The sequence below is a fragment of the Mirounga angustirostris genome, unplaced genomic scaffold, assembly GCF_029215605.1.
Source record: "Mirounga angustirostris isolate CCGP_5_RB_7025 unplaced genomic scaffold, mMirAng1.0.hap1 SCAF_16, whole genome shotgun sequence".
Taxonomy (NCBI): domain Eukaryota; kingdom Metazoa; phylum Chordata; class Mammalia; order Carnivora; family Phocidae; genus Mirounga; species Mirounga angustirostris.
The window spans coordinates 23337593-23359130 of record NW_026991724.1 but is presented as its reverse complement, the minus strand read 5'-3'; the positions used below and the strand labels follow the sequence as shown (position 1 = coordinate 23359130).

General features: G+C 36.4%; 1 protein-coding gene across 2 annotated transcripts in view; it reads right to left on the bottom strand.

The window, feature by feature from the left end:
• Positions 1 to 12669: 12669 nt before the first annotated feature.
• Positions 12670 to 21538, bottom strand: part of CDH8 (cadherin 8) — a 343095-nt gene continuing 334226 nt past the window's right edge. For both annotated transcript variants that reach the window (XM_045891003.2, XM_045891002.2), the window contains 2 exons: positions 14847 to 15098; positions 12670 to 13473 (listed from right to left, as the gene is read on the bottom strand). In XM_045891003.2, the coding sequence (XP_045746959.1) occupies positions 12980 to 13473; positions 14847 to 15098 (746 nt within the window). In that variant the 3' untranslated portion in view covers positions 12670 to 12979. The remainder of the gene's footprint in view (positions 13474 to 14846; positions 15099 to 21538) is intronic.

Here is a 21538-nt window from a genome sequence, read left to right as displayed (position 1 = left end):
ACCCTTTTTTTTTTTGTCATGGAGTTTTATTGTCCATATTTAAATGTGCAGCTTTTTAAATGAAACACATCAGCTTATAAACCATAAGAAGGGTGGAGGTCCCCTGGCTGGCTCAGTCAGTGGAGCATGCGACTGCTGATCTTAGGACTGTGAGTTTGAGCCCAAAGTTGGGTGTAGAAATTAATTAAAAATAAAATCTTTAAAAATAAATAAATAAAATACAAGAAGGGAAATTTGAAAAATGTTAAGCAAAACTGTTCATGAAGATTTTTCAGCCAAAAAAAAAAAAAGTTTCTTTCAGTGTAATTTATTTGAAACCTCAACACACAACAATTTTTGGTGGATTAAAAACAAGTGATGGATGTAGTGATGGTGGGGAGTCTATGACACTGCTCACGGACCTTTCTCTTCATCCCCTCCATTAACAGCACCTGGGCAGTGTTCTGTGGCGTGCTATTTAAAAGCAGCTGATGTACTATAGTTCTCTTCATTTTACAGAAGATGATAATGAACTCAAGAAAGACAATTGAGGGTGCCTGGGTGGCTCAGTTGGTTAAGCGACTGCCTTCAGCTCAGGTCATGATCCTGGAGTCCCAGGATCGAGTCCCGCATCAGGCTCCCTGCTCAGCAGGGAGTCTGCTTCTCCCTCTCACCCTCCCCCCCTCATGCTCTCTCTCTGTCTCATTCTTTCTCTCTCAAATAAATATATAAAATCTTGAAAAAAAAAAAAGACAATTGAATATTTAAGGGCATACAGTATAAAAACTGTCCCATATGAGTCTTTTTTTTTTTTAACCTCAAGGTACTCAATCATTTCTATGTTCAATAAATATGACAAAGGTCAAATTACGTTAATACTCTATTATACCTCCACTCGTATCTATCTTCATCTAAAGACAATTTAGATGTTGAACTAGTTTAAATATTTTTCATTTCCAACATTTAAACCTTCAAGGACTATTTTATTTGTAAAAGAATGTACTCTGTACCCTTTTCACCTTTATCAGAACGTCTGCCTAACTACTGATTGTTCATATATGACCTTGTGATCACATACCCACTACTGAAAGTGGAACCGGGGAGATAAATGTAATGTGTGTAGTTGAGTACCAGTGGCAAGAGCATTCCTGGATGTTCTCAGAAAAGGCGATTAAGAGGGAGAATTGTGTACTGCAAAGCAAAGGGAGACTTTAAATGAGTAAGTTGAGTAGATTTTGCAGGCATGGAGGTCATCCTTTAATATAATTAGTCTTCTTTTTTCACTGTAGCCTTCTCCATCAGCCTGGAAGTTTCTTTTTTCAGGGACTCTGTTCTACCAGGACGTGGTGTGGAATAAGCTCTGCAAATATGTATTGACCCCACCCTAAAAAAATATTAAAAGAAAAAAAAAGAATGGTTAGGGAGCTATTTAAGTTAGTAGCAGATAAAAGGGTAGTTAAATGTGATATTTTGGGAAGTTTACTTGATAATAGAAATTTTTAAAGATTGAGGGGAGAAAAGATTAGAGATCAAGATACTATCCAGTAGACTATTGCAGTAACCCATGTGGAAGGTAATTGATTTACAATCCCTCTCTCCTAAATAGGGAAGGAAGCCTAACAAACAAGTTTATTTCTTGCACATGGTTTTCTCTAGCCATTATGAACTTCAGTGCACTTTTTCTTCCTGAATGTCAATTGACTTGACAGCTTCCCCACATTTTATCACTTCCTTAGATACTGTCCTATACGGTAGGTCACATCACCTAATTATCTCCATGTGTTAAGTTTCTCCCTTCAATTAGCTCTGTGTGAATAAGGTCTATGATTTATTCTAATCACATTTATCACAGAGCTGTGTGCAGTGTAGATGTTCAATAAATAGAAGATGGTAGCCTTAATATGTCTCCATCAAGAGGAAAGGGATTAAATTAGATTTGACCATATCCTTTCACTTCTTAAAAATCCTGTTTGTCTGTTGATTGCAATAGATATGCTCATATTCTATTTCACCACATAGATGTATCTGCAAAGATGAAGTTGGTGTTTGAGTAAATCAAAACAAAACAAAAACATAATTACATTTGAGAAATCCTAGGATAAACAAATTAAGAAGTTGTCATTGCAGTAGGATTTCTAAGAGTCTTTAGTTTGTGATTGTGGATTGTGACCCTAAGAGGGGAATGGATAGTCTGGGCATTTCAATAAATGTGAAATATATTTGAAAATCTGACTTTTAGAATACTTATTAAAATGATATGAGTTCCTGTTCTGTACAACAAACTGCATAGGTGAGAGTTTCCATGTATGTCTGGACTCCTTAACATGCATGAAGTTTCCTAACCAGACCACTACTCATCCTATTTCTAATGCTTCCTGTCCTCCACCTGATACTGAGTCCAAGATATACATTGTTTGTTTTCCCTAAACACATTTACGTTACTTGTTTAAGTTCTATTTTTATTTATATATTCCTTTACTTGTATGAACCTCAAGTGAAAGTAGCTGAGCCATTCTTTCTCCTCACATAATGCAATAATAAATATTCTTTGTGAAATGTGTATTTGTGTGGCTGTGTTTCCAGTTAATACAGATGTTATTCTGCCATAAGATTCATTCTGTATTTTGTCTTTTCACTTGACACTGTTTTCCAAAATAGATAGATGTTGGCTTATGTGTATTTATTTTATTACTTCTAAATGCCCCATAGTAGCCCTTGATTTTTATTAGTCATAATTAATATTTATTCTCCTTGTATAGATGAATATAATGTCTCCAGCACAAATAACATTGGACATATTGACTTAACTGGTATGTCAGTGCTGGATCACAAAATAGATGCAGTATATGAAGCTTCTCACTTTTAATATTTCCACCAACATTTAGCTGTCTCCACCTTTTTAGACCTTATGAATTTATAGTAATAGTTTACTATAGTAATAAGCTTACTGTTTCTACATTTGTATTTTTTGTCATACTAAGTTTGATTATTGGCTACTGTACTTAAATATGCTTCTGTGCTTGCAACAGGAATGCCATAGCTTTTTTTTTTATTGCTTTTTATTTTTGTTTTCTTGTTTTATTTTTCAGGTTGGTAGCAGGTCCTTCTTATCTGGTAGTGTGAGGAATACACTAGCCTTATCTCAATTATTTTATATTAAAGAATGGAGCTCAGTAAATACTAAAATTGAATTTGAAAAAAATTTTGAATTGATCACAAAATTCTGCTTTAATTTTGATTGTAATGGAATAGCAGTTTTAGATTAATTTCTGGAATAATTGACATTTTAACATTTTAAATTCTATTTTAGATTTAGTTATACTCATAAACTGGTTAGTATTAATAGTTTATTCTGATAGCTTTTCTATGTTTATGGCAATACCATCTGCAAATATTGACACATTTTTCCCCCATAAATCTTAAATTTTTGTTTCTATTTTTGCTTTTCCTTATGCCATGGTGGTAGCCAAGCCTTCCAGTATTATACTGAACCAAAGCAGTGAGGATAGCCATTCTTTTCTTATCTCCACATTAAGGGAATATACCTTCTAAGTTCTTATTAACTATTTCAGTTGCTATTGAATTTGGGTAGATTATCCTTTATCAACTCAAGGAAGTTCCTATCTGTGCTTGTTACATAGTTGTCTGTTTTGGGGGTTTTTATAAATATTAAGAAGGTTATGAACTGTCTCAGACTTTTTTTTAATGCATCTATTGAAATATTCAGTGATAGTTTTGTTTTTGAAAGTTAGATAATACTAAATTATATTCTTAGGATGAACCATGTTAAAGTAAGGGGCATTACTTATTAATATACTATTAGATTCCACTGCTATTTCTATAGGGAAAATACATCTGTAATTTTCAGTTCTTGATTTATCTCTGCCAAGTTTTAAGATGCACTGTCTTCTCTAGGCTCTTGCTTTTCACTTGTGATATTATCTTTGCCTATTTGTCCCAGCTCTAACCATAGTAACCAACCCAAATAACTTTTCCTGTTTGGCGTAGTTCAATAAATATTTTTGTACCTTTTCCTGAAGTCGCAAAGAATTAATTATTTTTGACTCTATATTCTTATAATAATTTGAAAGTGCAGAATCGTATATATCAAAACAATGCTATGATTTAAACAACAACAAAAAAAATTGTGTCATGCTACCAGAGAAGACTGGAAATCCCGAAGGAGAGGGATTGAATCTTATTATCTTTGACCAACACCCATGATATCTAGTATAGGGCTTATAACATAATGACATAACAAAGAAGGTGCATCCTTTTAAATTTGTTTTTTATATAAAAATTTCTTATACTTATTTTGTATATTCCCTCCAGAATGATACCACTTCAATTCTATGCACCCAGCATCTACTTAATGCCAATCTCAACTTCCAGACAATCAGATGAACTTCATCAGTAAGTGTCAATAAATACAATAAGACTTGAATGTGTTTTTTTCCTGATATATATATTTTATCATAACTAAACCACCAAAGACCAAACCACTTCTTCCCTTGAGAATTAGTATTCAGCCCAGAAAGAAAGGATATAGCTCAGGAATGCTTTCTAGATAACATATTATGTTTATATACAGTTACATATGCATTTCCCCCACTTTAAGATAATTGTAGATAAATATTTCAGGCTATCACTCCTCATTTCCATTAGGAAACATAAGTGAATCCATCTTACACCAGCCACGAATGAACTCACTAATATGGAGCCTTTTTATTTTTCCCATTTCTAGAAAGCTAAAAAAATAATCAGTCTGGCTGGACTTTTTCTGCCTGAGACTAATTATGTCACTTGTGACTTGTATTAATTCAGGTATTGATATATAGAAGAATCAAAATGTAGCACATTTTCTTGAAGTCCTTTATACGTGCCATCTAGGAAATTTTTTTTTTTAAGATTTTATTTATTTGAGAGAAAGATTGAGAGCGAGCGAGAGAGCACGAGTGCAGGAGGGGGAGAAGGGGCAGAGGGAGAGGAAGAAGCAGTCTCCCCGCTAAGCAGGGAGCCCAATGTGGGGCTCAATCCCAGGACCCCAGGATCATGACCTGAGCTGAAGGCAGATGCTTAACTGACTGAGCCACCCAGGCGCCCCACCATCTAGGAATTCTAAGTGACTCTAGTCTGTTTGTTTTAGAGAGAGCATGCGTGCACACACACACGTGTGCACGAGCAAGGGGGAGGTGCAGAGGGAGAGGGAGAAGCAGATTCCCCACTGAGCAGGGAGCCTGATGCAGGGCTGGATCCCAAGGACCTGAGCCAAAATTAGACGCTTAACTGACTGAGCCACCCAGGGGCCCCTAAGTGACTCTAGTTTCTGTTATCCCTTCTATTGTAGATCATTAGAGGAATGAGGATGTCTGTTTTTGATAGCTAGACCCTCTCCCAATCACCCCAATCCCTATAAATGGCCCCACTATTTACGTAGTTGTTCAAGTCAAAAACTTGAACAACTTAAGGTCACCCTTAAATCCATCTTTCCTTCATCTTGTACATCCAGTGCAGTTCCCAGTACTGCCAGTTTTATATCCAAAGTATATCTGGATTCAGTTTCTTCCATTTCTAATACCACCTTAGTAGTCAAAACCAAAATAACCTCTTGCTTGGGCTACTGCAGCAATCTCCTATCTAGGTTTCTGCTTTCATCCTTGTATCCTATAATCCATTTCCATTTGAGACCCAGAGTGATCTTTTTAAATATATAGGCCAGATTATGTCATCCCTTTGCTTTTAGATCCTTTCAATAACCTCCTCTTTGACATGAAGTAAATCTGAGCTTCTTGCCCTGAGTGACAAGGCCTTGTATGACATGGTCTCTGACTACCTCTCCACATCATATTATGCCACTTCCACCCTCATCCAATATGATCTGTGCCTCATTTTCATTTCTTATATATGTCCATTGGTTTAGTTCAGCACAACAATGAACACAAACTTTTCCAAGACTCTTGCTATGGGTTTCTCTTATCATGGCAACTTCACATGACAAATGGGAGTATCACCCTGTCTACTCTATGTAAAATATTTAATTTCCCATCCATTTTGTGTTTTATCATATCATCTTCTCTTTTGTTTCTTATTTCTACTCATCTGTATTTCTCCTGTACCACCAGGCCTTTGAAGAAACAGACCTCCCTGTCCTGTTGACTGCTGTATTCCCAGCACCCAGATTTGTGAGAAATCCTAAGCAAGTATTTGTGAAATAAGTAAGGGTATTGGAAGTTTTGTCACATGGAGAATTCATATGATAAAAAGCACTAACAGTAAAGTCCACTGAGTGATATCCTAGCCCAGCAGCATAATTCATTGTCAAGTGCCAGGATCCTAGCTTGGCATTACTTATTGATTCTCCTACTCTATTGATACGCTCTCTCTAAGATTCACTGTAACATAGTCTCTTGTAGGATACTGTGCATTGGCAGGGTTAAATATGATTTCTCTGTCCTTTCGTAAAACTATCTGTTCATCTTTTCTGTAGCAGACACAAATCTAATGTTTCATCATTTGCTTCTATAATGTATCCAATTAGACTCTCTGTCTTAGAAAGACAAGACACTTGTTTCACTATCATACCCCATATTTTGTAGAAAATAAATTTAGAAAGTTTTTTTTTTTTTTTTAGTTTATTTGCAGTATGGTTATTTATAGCTCTTTCCTTGAGCCAAATAATCCATTCACTTGTGCAACAATTAGACTTCACAAATACAGAATTGTTGTCAAAATTCAGAGGTTGAATTAAGAAGAAAAATTAGGTGGGGACACCTGGGTGGCTCAGTCGGTTAAGCGTCTGCCTTCAGCTCAGGTCATGATCCCAGGGTCCTGGGATCGAGTCCTGCATCAGGACTGCTTCTCCCTCTCCCTTTGCCTGCAACTCCCCCTGCTTGTGCTTGCGCTCTCTCTCCTCTCTCTCTGACAAATAAAGTCTTAAAAATTTTTAAAAAAAGAAAGAAAATTAGGTGAAGTTGTAGTTAGGAATGCATATATTAGGAAGAGAGAATGATCCCAATGACTCCTGAATTCTTGTGTTCAATTAGAATATAATTGTTAAAATCTGGCTCATATTTATGAAGACTCATAAGATGGCCCTGGATATCTTTGCATGTACAGAGGAGATCCGAAGGAATTAAAATTTACCTTCAGTGATCTCTCATTTTCTTTTGTTATCTGGTCTCGAGGTTCATTGAAGACTTTGTTTTCTATAGTTTTTCTCCTCAGACATCATCCTGTGGTATTCCTTCTAACAACTCTCCTTCTATCATTTGTGGTTAGAGATAACTATTACCTACTAATAAAGGTACCTGCAAGAGATAATACTAACACTCAGGATGTGTGTCAGATGATGGCAGGTAACTCAAACTGGAAGAAGAGTGCTCCAGACATTGATTTTTCAGAAAATGTCTATTAGCCTTGTGACCTAGAAGAAGCTTACGTAAATAAAGTGGAGAGGGTGGTACATATATACAAAAACACAACCTCATGATCTTGGTAATGAACTAGAAGACCAGAGTTCAATTCCTGTCTCTCTTACTTCTTCGATGAGTAATTTAACCCTGAAAAATTCCTTAAGACATCTCTGAGACTCGTTTTTCTCATCCACAAAACACTACAGTTTAGGTAAACCTAGAGTGTCCTATGAGGACCATTCTGAAGGTCCAAAATCTGTAATGTCATCTTTTTATAATTTTTCCCCTCTGAGTTTTGGATATTTGAAAAGCTGTGATTTCTGTTCAACCCATTCTTCAGTCCCATCTTTTTTGAAAACTCTGTGAAGACTTCTTGAGTGTCCCCACTTAGAGTCACTTACTTTTTCCTCAGTTCTTCCATAATTCTGTACATAACTTGGTTTCTATTTCTTATCATTACAAGCTTTACATTATAATTACAGAGAATGTTGTTTAGTTGAAAATTAGGGGCTTTAATGTCAGACCAACCTAAGTATAAACCTAGACTCAAAATACTATTGACAAGACCATAGAGAAAGAATGTTTCAACAGTTAGGTTAGATGGAATTCGTTAGCTCCCACTTTATAAATAAAAGAATAAGTTTGGAGATGCCGTCTCCTTTAATCTTATTTCCTAAGATGGTTGATGCTCAATACATGTGGGGGACACAATTATTTTTTTGAAGACAGTCCATCAAATCAGGGGGATTTTAAATTGCATGGCCCCCTTAGTACTAGGATTGGGTCAGAAATACTAGGATTAGAATATCTTTAATATAAAGAGTGTATCATGTAAACAAAAACAAGCAAAAAAAATAGTATACCATGTAATACGTAAATGTATATTTACTAAGAAGAAAACAGTAAAAATAAACATCTACTTTAATGATGGAATTTCTGTCTTCCACAATCATCAAATGAGCAATAACCACCGTGACATCAATAGGTGTACCCTGTTTGGCCAGCTGAGTCACTCTGCAAAGAAACTTTGTCTAGCAAATAAGACAGTACTGGAATTGAGGAAAATAAAAATATGTTGAAAACTATTACCTTCAAAACACATTCTGCAATTATTTTCTCCACAAAAACACAATAATACAAAAACATCTCAGTCTAGCTTCACAATGTGATGCATTTCATTCTAATCCCAGGTATTATGAGCTGTTATTTTGTTCTCAAATACAAACCTGCGTGAAAACTGTTTACCTTCAATCCAGTTTCTTTCCAATTGAAGGTTAGATTCAGAAAAACAAGGAGCCACCCTTCCAGGATTTTGGTAGTGTGGGATTGTGGGATGAAAAATGACAAATATAAAATTAACCCTGATAACTTTATTAGGTATATATGTGTATCTAAATAGAAATATAAACATATATTCTTTTTCCACCTTGATATTCATGTTTAAATTGTGCATTTATATAGCTTTTGTAGTGATGCCCACTGTTACCTTATCTTTTTGACTGACAATGATGGGATTTCAGTCATGCTCAGCCTTTCCAACAGTGCCAGTGATGGGATTTTTTGAAATCTTATTACTGGTTGCACTGTCCTGATCTCAGATGGAACTTTCAATCAAAAAGGCAATCAGAAGGTTATACATTCGTGAGATTCCCTGCAAAGCTAGTGATCGCATAATACAACTTGTTGGAAGGGCCTACTTGCCTCCAGTCCTTATGTGGCTATAAAGAGTAATTGGCTACTTAGCTCCCAGCACCCGCTTTTCCGTCTCCAAACCACAGCGCAGCCCAGAACTCTGTTGAGTCTCAATGTGGAATCTGGCTGCTCCTATGAGATTTCCAAATCTCATGCAGAGACTTCTCTTACTTTAAGCATCTGATTAAGGAAACTCTCCAAAAAACACATTTGGCTCTTTCTAAGCATCCTGATTTCACTGGTGATACCAGTGGATCTAAGTTTTCTTTTATTTTATATACACACAGATACTTACACATTTTTCCAAAGTATTTTCATTGTCAAGTTTATATTTCAGAAATCACAATTCTGTGCAAGGTTAATACTTGAGTATAATTTCTAGACTATTTTAATCATCCTGTTATCAACTATTCTTAATCTTCTAATAACTGTACTCATGCAAGATTTTTGTAAGGAGTATCCTCTTAATACTCTATAGTATACATACATGGATATTTTCGTAATTTGATTGGCTCAAATAGTAGACAGGGTTGAGGTTGAATTAATTCCATGTGGTGTCCAGTCACCCAGGGATGCATCAGTTCCCCAGACATGAACTTGGAGTTGTGAGGTAGGCAGAGGGAGGTAATTTTGTCTCACTTGGCTCCCACTCAACAGTTCTCTTCCGTTAGGCAGAGAAACCTCACACAGGCGTAAGTTTCAAGAATGGAAAACAACTAATGGTTAGGACCCAATAAAGACCTACAGTCACATTAAAATGCCTGTGGGCTGAATAAGCATTTTATTTGAAAAATAGCCACACATGTATATGTAAGACATATGTTAGTATTGCTGCAAGCGAAAACAATGCAGAGACAAAAATAGTCACTTAGATAAAGTTAAGAAAATGTCTTAAAGAGCTGAGCATCAGGTACTCAAATCCTGAAAAAGGCTAGGAATCCCATCACCCTCTCTAGGTTGAGGAAGTCCTAACAAGTCTATTGACAAAATACAAAGTGCTTAAGTCAGTGTGTGTGTGTGTGTGTGTGTGTGTGTGTGTGTGCGCGCATGCGCGAGCCTCAGAACTTTATGTTAATGCAGGGTACTCTAAAAGTATCGTTGAACATGGTGTTATTTGCCTGACTTCGTATTACAAAACCTTAGAGGGACTTTTAAAGCACGAAATGCTAATGTGGTGGCAAAGTAAATTGCCAAGAGATTAACACTTTCATTCTCCCTTCCTGAGCAAAGTAAATTTTGAAGTAAGATTTAGGCAACTAGTATTTGAGTTGCCTAAATCACCATATAAATATTATCCTTTTGATTGCCAAGACTGAAGATAGAGATTTTATATTCCTGAAAAAGAGTGTAATTTTTCTGTTAGACGTATCTGTAGGTCTCTAATCTATGGTGCTCTTCACTGAGAAGTACGTAGAAATGAGTCTGGTAAGTAAGAGATAAGTAAAAAGGTAATGATTTCACCTTAGTTGGATTATTACTACTACTTACTGTCACAACTACTATGAATAATCTACATTCACTAAGTATTTGTTTTAGACACTGTGCCAAGCCAAAGTCACTTTAGACTATCACTAGGACCTCAAGAAAAAGTATCCAGTAGCCAGAGTGATAAGCATAAAACATGAACTATTCTCAGGCAGTGGGAACTCAGTGACTCAACTAAGTCCCTGGATAGTTGTAGATTCTAATATTCAAACATTTTGTTTCTGCCACAGTGGAGGCAGTCTTCAGGAGTTGGCATCTTTGGTATTCAAGCTAAAGTCATGCTCCTCCCAGGCAACCCCAAGCCAAGAACTGAGATGGCAGGGGAACTAGACCCCAACTACTTGTTCCCCAATGAGAGATCCCTCGTCAGACAGTCTTTGACTCAGAACCCATTTGGTGGAAGTTGGTCAGGTCTGTTTTGCAGTGTAGATCTTTGTTGCTAAATCCTACTCGCTGATCACTTTACTTCTGCAAGTTTTAGACCTGTATCCCTGTCTGAAGTCTTGCCCTGCTCATTCCTGCTTCTTTTTTCCTTTAATCTTAACTCTGTTTCAGCTTCTGCTGCCAGGAGGACCCAACCGACACAGCTGGACTAGCCTTTCCATACACCACGTTCCTTTAATGTCCCTGCTGGTAGCTTGCTGTATGATCACTGCCAGGCCATTTTACTTCTCTGCTTCTTTATAATAAAGACTCTTACAAATCAAAGTGATCTTGGGATGATTTAGTTGAACATTCTAGAATTCTAATTAGAGTTGGTGTCTCTCTTAACAGATCTTCATCTGATTAGAAAAAAAAAATGATGACAACAAAGGTATTTATAAAAATATATTTCACAAAGTAGGAAACAGTACAGGAGTTTCTCTGAATACAATACATGAAGTAAATAAACAATATTGCATTAAAGCAAAGTAGAAAATTAAAATGATCTGCATGTAGTACTTGATTTTTATCATACATTTTCTACTTCTAAATGGCAGGATTGTGTTACAAATTGAATATGCTCACATCTTCTAGTGCTGTTCTTTTTTGGAGTCTAAGACTTTCTGTGCATCACCATGAAGATCAGGGAGAGAAGTGCTATAAAACAAAAGCAGTAAAATTATGTACAAACCAGTTCCTGCTCTAAAACAATGGGGGGGACTTGAAGCGTGTTTATTGGGCAGGGCATTATGTAGGTATCTAAAAGTCTAGAGTTTAAATATTCACATACTTTCAGATGTTTGTGCTTGTAGTAAAAACACCAAATACTAGGATTATGAACAAAATAGAAAACAGTCCAAAAGTTTCTCTGGGAAAATGCTGCTCCTGCCATCACCAGCCACAATAACACTTTCTACTCTAAAGAGACTATTAGCTCCCCCTTTGATAATATTGCCTGCCATACTCATCTCATCGAAATGTACATGTATTAAACATTCATTGTATATATATATATATATATTTATATAAAACAATCTAAAGGATTATTAATGGATATAATTTAGGGTTTTTTTTTTCATATAGTCCCTTAATCTATAGATTACCAACCTTAATAAATAAAAGCATTAATGGACATCAATAAAATATTTATTTCGAGGATTAAACAAATAAATTCACGCGCTAGCAATAAAACCATCTGTCTCTTATGTAGTCCACTGTGTGATACAGTTTATCTTTGTGTCCTTGTGGAAGAAGATGAAGTGGAGGGAACGAGTAATCCTGCTTCCAGAAAACAAGCCTGTTTGAATGGGATTTCTCTCCTTCCACCACTGAGTTGGCAATCCCCACCCTGGAATGGATTAGGAACATGTGAATATTTTAAGGCTCGACACAATATTTAAAGATGCTATTCAGTCTCTGATGAGTGGGGCCAACAGTTATGTACAATGTGTGGTCACCGTACCGTATAATCTAGGAGGCCTCCCAAAACTCCAAAAAGTCATCATGTACAGCAGACCAAGTATTGCTTTTTCATTTGTGGCGGGATCCTTATTGGTGAAGGGGAAAAAACCATTTGCATTTATAAAAATCCTTGCAGAAGACACATATCAGCAGCACATTTCTTGCAGGTCCATTTTTCTAAGAAAGCACCTTTTAATTTTGATTTTTTCCTCTTTTTAAACCATCTCTCTAAGGATTAGCCAGGATCCCAATCTCTGTCTGTGGTGGTTAGGTAAATATCAAATATCCAAAGACTTCTAGACACTCCACGTACTTTAATTCACACTCCACAAGATTTATAACCTCCTAACATATACTTTTTATTTTTATTATTAATTTTTGGTTCAACATTGAAATGTAGTTGAGTTTATAGATGATTGGTGCTAAACTTGCCTCTAAAACAAATAGCCACATTGGTTGTATCTAAGGGGTGTGACCCTAGAATATTACAGAATGCTCAGTTCCACTGATTAATTTATAATCCACTGTCAAGTTTCTTTGTCACTTTCACCAACAGAGTAGAGTTCTCCCAGTCTCTTAAAGCGGGGACCCCAGTCACTGAGGTAGTCAAAATTCTGGTCTGAGTCTGAGGTGGTGGACTCCAAGGAGCTGAGGGAGCCAGCCACAGACCCTCGGCCTTCATAGCCATAAATCTGAATGGAGTCATAAGGCGGGGCAGTGGGGTCATTATCTGCCTCATGTAGCCGCACATTTATAAATTCATCGACATCAACCCCATTCGGAACAGGAGCAAGCCCTTGCCTTGGCATAAACTGCAAATCTGGTTTAATATCCTTACGGGGTAAAAATCCATTAATTCCATCTGGGTTTTGTAAAGTCGCAATATCAAAAGCCTCTGTGTCTTCCTCTCCTCCTCCTTCATCATCATAGCGGATGATGTTTTCTCGTACATCTTCATCGTCTTTAATAATTAATGGCTCGTTTTTATGTCGCCGCAGAGTTACAAACAGCACCACGATGACTGTAGGAAAAGTGTGAAATAACAATTAGCTTAACTTGCAGATAATTTCACAAGCACTGCATCGTGTGTGTTAAGAGAGAGTGGCATTGCCTTGATACCATTCACGTGGGAATTAAGTTAAACACCTTTCTGAAGGATGGGGATTGAATTCTGAATGAATATTATTCCAGGTTGCTTCTGTGTACTCAGTGGTGATGAAGCTGGGTTAAAAGAGTAAGTTTGCATCTATCCATGGTGAAAGCTGCGTGTAATAATGTTAAAAGCTCTAGAATAAATGGCAGAAAATAGAAAACAGAACAGATAAAATAACTAACTTGCTGTGGCTCTTGGAAAAGCCATTTAAAATCCTTTGATTCCATGCCCTTCTTCTATAAAGAAAAGAAGCAGAGTTAATCATATCTAGTATATTTTGTGTCTTATCAGCTCTTCAAGACTCTCTCCAATCAAATAATGTTCATTCACAGATGAAGTGATATATCAAGATGAACGTCAAATTGGCATGGACAATTTGTTGTCTTGTAGGAAACCTGGGGCTCCTCTGTCTCAGAAGGTAAGCCTATGGGTGGGCAAAGGGAAACGGATACATACCTAAACAAGCCAGGTTAGCTAAATTAAACTTCATGGGGTTCATGGGGTAAAATATGGCTAGAAATAATGTTAATCCAGACACTGGGTGAGCAGAACAGATGCAACTGGAAAGATAGTAACTGACATAGTCTTTACTTAAAGACAGGATAAGGTATGACTTTCCTCTTGTGTATCTTCCTACTCTCTAATCTCATTTCTATAATTGGATATTTTTAATAGAAAAGTTACTAAAAAGCTTTCCTTAATTTGCAGTCTTCATTTTAATTTGATGTTGATATCAAGAAAATATCTGAGGAACACAGTATAATTTTGAAAAAAAATTTTTTGTTTGCTTGTTTTCTTTTTATCTCACCAGACTTTGTGTTTGGATGGACTTAGCAACCCAACCTATACATTATTTAGGAAAAAGAGTATTTTCATACAGGGAGCCTCCCACTGCAGTAAATTGGTATATATATATCAGATCTGCAGGCCTTTTTATAGAATACATGCTGTTCTAACCACATAAAGGTCCATCCCCACTTCCACCACCATTATACTCTATCTTTTCACTGGTGGTGGGATTGAAAAAGGCACTGAATTGTCCTCCAGTTGGACGTTGGCTATCACAGCACTTTTTTCCCTTCACTCCTTCTTAGTGATTTCAAAGCTTGCAGAAATGCAAGAAATTCCTTTTCCCCAAAAGAATGCTGACGCCTGACTGGGGTTCAGGTTTGCTGTCCTAATTTACAGTCATTTATGAACCAGAAAAATGATGACCATTAAGCTTTGAAGGAAATACGTACCTAGCAGCAAAATGATGCATGCTAATATGGCAATTAAGGCGCCCATACTGAGTCCAATCGGAAGGACATAAGCTTCAACATTACAAGACTGGACAACACCATCACTGCTGCAGCCACAGACACGGATGGTCAGGGTGCTGGTGCTGCTCAGAGGAGGATTCCCACTATCACTGATTATGATAGGTAAAAGATAGACTTCTTGCTTCTGGCGGTTGAATCCATTATGCTTTGCCAAAATGCTGAGGGAATTATCTGGAAAAAAGGGAAATTACAATAGTTTGCATCATTTCAAAATGGCTGCCCAAACAACACCTAGTTCATAAGTCCTCTGCAAAACTCAAGATAACCCAATTCCACTGGACCACTCAGGTTCTTTCCCCCCTCCCTTCTCCCTACTTCCCCAGTAGGCATGGACCAAAATATCCACACCCTAACAGGTTTAATAAATAGGGCTTCATGATGGACTAATGACATTTTACCATCACTTTATAAATGCAAAAGATTTCTTTTATAAAAATAATTTTCAAGTGTCCTTTCAGAAGACACAAATCAACCCGTATCTCCATACTTAAGTTTAATTTTCTCTCATTTATCCTGACAATGCAAAATTGGCTGGACAGAATTTCACCACATTTGAGAGGCATGTTGAGGAAGCTCTGTATTAAAAGATAGACTATATGACAATATGGCGTACAAAACAATGCACTTTGTTGATTCCCTCAGGTACCTACAAAGAGTCATTCATGCCCTTGCACACTTAAACTAAGATAGAACAAAAGTCCCATTTACTGCCAGTTGGAGGAGATATGCCACATATGTTAAAACTCTGTAGAGAAGGGCGTCTGGGTGGCTCAGTTGGTTAAGCGACTGCCTTCGGCTCCAGGTCATGATCCTGGAGTCCCGGGATCGAGTCCCACATCGGGCTCCCTGCTCGGTGGGGGGTCTGCTTCTCCCTCTAACCCTACCCCCTCTTGCGCTCTCTCTCATACTCTCTCTCTCTCTCAAATAAAAAAAAAAAACTCTGTAGAGAAGACCTGTAGTGGTTACACAAATAAGAATAAAATGAGAAGTTACAGAAGTAGATGTTATATTTTGCATGTTATTAATTAATATGGAAAGATGTATTGGTTATCTAGAGCAATACTTTAAGACATTTAAGCAATAATGAAGGGTGCATTTCAGTTCAAGGTAAAACTTGTCAGTGAGGAGTGATTGGATGCATGCTAGCCCTATGGTTCTCATGGTTTTACCCCCAAAATAAATTCTTGTGGTCATTCATGCCTAGCTCATGAACTATAGTCATACTGTATATATTAATTATTAATATTTTCTCATTTTGATTAATGAAAGACCTATCTATTCAAAATGGGAACACATATCTTACTGATATTCTAGACAAAAGCAAATAAACATAATATTGGTTAATGTGTGTAATGTTATTTGGGCAAAAGGATTATTTCAGTTAGGATTTTTTTTCACATATTGGCAAGTTTGTAGACCCTAGAACACCTGGCTACCTCATTGTTGCCTATTAAGCAGGGATTCCAAGCTATTGTTGTCCAATTCCTGGTCATCAATGTCCTTCTGGCTTCCAGCACACTCAAATACATGAACAGATATTCCACTCAAGTGACATTAAATAAACATGTTAAATTTTCTTTTTTTTTTTTTTTTTTTAAAGATTTTATTTATTTTTCAACACAGAGAGAGAGACAGCGAGAGAGGGAACACAAGCAGGGGGAGTGGGAGAGGGAGAAGCAGGCTTCCCGCGGAGCAGGGAGCCCGATGCGGGGCTCGATCCAGGGACTCCAGGATCATGACCCGAGCCGAAAGCAGTCGCTTAACCAACTGAGCCACCCAGGTGCCCAAACATGTTAAATTTTCTGTACCATGTAGTGCTATATTAGAATTTCAAAAAAAAATGATAGTCATTCCCCAAAATAGATGTATAAATTATATTTACTTTTGTTTGAGATATAAGTGGATCTATAATGCCTTGCTAGTAAGCAGAGGAAAACACTTAGATGGTGTTAACATTATTTTTTCTAAATTTCTTCTGGTTTTGCCTCATTATTTAGTAATTTGAAGAGTGAAAAGAGGTCTCTAATAGAGTTACGCAGTGATGTACCAAATGATCCAGTTATCTTTATTTCCATGACCTAGAAGGAAATACCACTATGCTAAAAACAGGAGAACATTATCTCACAACAGATAGAGAATATATAGCCATGTTTTATTTTCAGAAAGTGTGTGACAAGTTTGAGTACAGTTAATTGGTGCAAGGAACATTTGTAGATGATTTCATATACTATAGTTCAAAACAGAAGATGGGAATTGTTCCTCAAGATGCAGTTAATAAAATTACAATGAGGCTTTTGTTTTTTTGTGGTTGACATTATTTATATGGGAAACTATTTTTGCATATTCTCTCTTTAAAACAATCTATAATGATAATTTAGAAACTACAGCAGGAGTATTGCTCATTGCCGAAGAAAGCTGTTCTCTTTAGTACTTAGAAAAGCATTGGTGGGTCCACCACTAAACTCATATTTTTTACTATACCTGGCATGTGCATATGTTGTTACTCTCCTATGTACAGAAAATTATTGACTGAGTAGAGGAAGTCTGAGATATTTTTGCCAAATTTTACCTGCTACATTCAGGCAAGTCAATTCCCTATCTGCCTACTCATTTCCTCCTCCCCCCTCTTTTTTTTTTTTTTATTATTTTTGATTGGTGTTTATATTTATTATTGACTTACCTGAGTTATTTTATGCCAAATGAAACTGTCATTACCGTATACATTTAAAAAACAAATATCAACATTTTTAACACAGTTCAAATTCCTGTATTTGAAATACCTTTTTTTTCTATGTGTTGCACATCTTCTATAAAGTTGTGGTTGGTTTCTTTAAAACTTTTGTTGCTGTTTAGTTTAATATAGTCAATTTTTTCAATCTCTTTTAGATTAGCGTTTCTAACCTTATTTTTAAAATTGTGAATTGCATAAAATATTTTTATAATGTTATCTTTCACATTTAGGTGATTGTAAGGAATTGGGTTTTTTTCTGTCCTGGTAATTTTCTTAAGGTTTATTATTGAGGAACTTACCCCTTACCCACTGCTCTTAAACACTCAGTGTCTCACAAGTCAAATTTCTGTGAATCCTCATCATTTAGGGGCTCTCTATTATGTTTCAAAGCTTTTTTTTTATAATCCTCCATCAATACCAAGCTTTTTTATGTATGGAAACTTTATAATAAAACTTGACGTTTATTAGGTTATTTTCCCCATCATGCACTTCTGTATCTTGGCTATTCTTGTTCATTTGCTAATTTCTGAGAAATAGAGAATAGAGATTATCAAGTTCTATGGCAATCCCTCTAAAAACTTGAGTAGAAATTATATTAAAATGTAAGTGAATTTTGAAATTAAACAATGCTTTCTTTAATAACCATTGGGTCAAAGAAGAGGTCAAAAGGGAAATTAGGAAATATTGTGAGACAATGCCAATGAAAATACAGCAAATCAAAATGCAAGGGATGCAGCTAAAGCAACGCTTAGAGGGAAATTTACAGTTTTAGATGCCTATATTAATGTTTTTCCTAATGTACTATACTAACTAGACTCTCTAACACAATTCTGAGCATAAGAAATTATGGCAACCACCTGTACCTTGTTCTCGATACTAAAAAAGGAAACAGCTTTTGACTCTCAAGATGACTGATGGTGTTTATTGGAAGGCACTTTTTGTTATCATCTGTTTACTTGCACTCTTTTTTTCTCCTTGATTTCTTTCTTTTTCTTTTTTTTTTCTTTCCAATGATGAGAAGGGAAAAGGCAGTCATATAAAGGACAGTTGTTCAATACCTCTAAACCTGGATTCAATTACATTATGGTATTATTTAAAAATCTTTTCAGTCCTTCATATTTTCATGCGTTTCCAGTTTCTGTCATCTTGCCTCTGCATTGCAACCTATTCTATCCTCGTGGCTTCTGCTCCTGATTTTTGCCCTTACTGCATTTACTTTTTCCTTTTGAACAACAGAAGAGCATATCCTGATAATGATTTACTGGAGAAAAAACATTTTCTAAAACCAGAAAATTTGAGGAAAAAAAGAGTGATCCCTGAAAGCCCATAGACATGTATGTCATGATTTTTTTAATTTAAATTTCTTGAAATTGAGTATGTATAAACAGGATTGAGAAATGGAAGACGGTGTTTTATCAAGATCTATTTAAGAAGAGGGTGGAACAAAAGCATTTGGCATTCTGGAGGGAGGGCCAATGTCCAGGCGGAGAGCCATGTCCAGTTGTTGCCCATCTCATGTATTGTTGCCGCATTGAGATGATCGGGTATCTTAACCTTATCACCTGGTTGTTGGATATTCTCAGTAGGTGAAATAGTCAAATATCAGTACTCCCTATATTTCCTCCAGTTAGGGATTTTCCCATTTTCTCATCCTCCTGGAATGTTTTGCTTATCAGCTTTATACCAAGGAAGATGAAGGCCTGTGTGTCCAGAATCTTGCTTCATACTCCAAACCCATTTATTTCTGCTTATGACTGACTGTTGAGGAAAAGATCTTGGTGGGGAGGGAAAGTGGACCAGCAGCACCAAGCATACTTCAAATGACAGTATTCCCAAAACAGTGGTATCATTGTCCTTACTCCTTGGCTGAGTAATACAAGGTCTACACCAAATAAATAGTAAAGTAGGGACCAGATAAATAGTAGATGTATAGGCTTGCTTTATTTCAGACAGTGTTTTACCTTATACCATTATGTATGAAATTCCCTTCAGATTCTAATAACAGATTCATTATAAATCAATATATTCACTTATATGTTTAGTTGTTGCCATTTTTTCCCTCCAGATTTACTTGTTAGAGCTTTACTGGAAGTAGTTAGAGGCTGTATCAAAAACAGCCATCTTAAAATTAAAGTCTTAGAATTTTTATGCAATGGTTTTGACCTTGTAGAGAAAATAGATAATACTCAGTAAAATGTGTGTATTATCTCACTAGAATCTAACCCCCTTGAGGGAGACTAGCCTTAGTCCAGGCTCTATTCCCAGCCTTCAGCACAGGACTTGACACTGAGCGAAGATCCTCATAACAACACTGGTCAGGTTATTTTATCCACTTTTATTTGGAATGTTTCAGTTTTAAGGAAGTGATCAAATCACTATACATTAGAAGCTTGCTAAGTCCATTTAGAATTTCTGTTACAAATTATTTTTCTTCCCATGTGACTTGCACGGTCTAGCCTCTGTCTCATTCTCCTGCTTCATGTCCTAGCAATCCGCTATGTTCTAGCCATCCTAGCCTTTTATGAGTTAAGGATCTTCACTCCTCAGCACTTTTGTAATTGCTCTTTCTTCTGCCTGATAATCTCTCTGCCGTCCCTTAGCTCCAATTTGAATAAATATTTATGCATTCTTTATGTCTGTGCTTAAATGCCTTTTTTTTTTCTTTTTGTGGATAATTTCCTTTACTAACTGTTCCCAACTTTCCCAGATAGATTTGTTATGCAATCTTATAAAAAAAAAAAAAAACTTTATATTTTCATCAAATCATTTATTACAAAGAAATAGTATACTAATAGGAATGTGATAGGCCCTGGGGATGCAGAAATAAACTGAGGAACTTAAGGATAACAAATAACCAATTTAAGATGCATAATGAGTACTCAGCAAATATTTAAGTGAGTGAAAGACTAGGTAATCATTAGCCAAAATTTGTGGGTCCCATATTTATTTCCTTTCATGTTATTTTGTCTTAGGGAATTATGGAATTATATATGATTCAGAATAAGTCCATGAGAAGGTTTGATTTTAGGCTGCTGGAGAGGATATATAGCCTGAGTCTATGTGGACATTTAAGAGAAATACTCATGGTTTCTAAGATTTAATCTGGGCATACCTCTTATCGTGTAACATGAGCAATAAACTAAGAATGCTTAGATTCAAACAGAGAAGACTGAGGGAAAGAATATCTGAAGTACCATCTCAGATATCTAAAATACATGAACTACCATCATGTTAAAGAAGTGCACACCAGGGCGCCTGGGTGGCTCAGTAGGTTAAGCAACTGCCTTCGGCTCAGGTCATGATCCTGGAGTCCCGGAATCGAGTCCCACATTGGGCTCCCTGCTCAGCGGGGAGTCTGCTTCTCCCTCTGACCCTCCCCCCTCTCATGCTCTCTCTATCTCATTCTCTCTCTCAAATAAATAAATAAAAAATCTTTAAAAAAAAAAAAAAAAGAAGTGCACACCAGAATTCCCTTTTACTGAGCTGAAATTGGATGACTTAGTCTTATATTCAGAGGGAGGTGCATAGTCTGAATTAGTATCTCCTATAGTTAGTTTAGGAGGAATGTCTTCTTTGATTGTTAATATTCAGTCTTTGAATCATTTGGAGTTGGCAATCAAAAGACCTTCCTTCATAGAACATTGATACCCTTATAAGAAAAGTTTCCTTTTGTAAATAAACTAAGTATTGTTATAGACTGAATATTTGTGCTCCTGTCCCTCCTGCAATTGATATGTTGAATCCCTAACTCCCAGTGTGGCTATATCTGGAGATAGATCCTGTAAGGAAGTAATTAGGGTTAAATGAGGTCATAGGGTAGGGCCTTGAATTAGTGCCCTTATTAGAAGAGACACAAGAGAGCTTCTCTTTCTCCACCTGT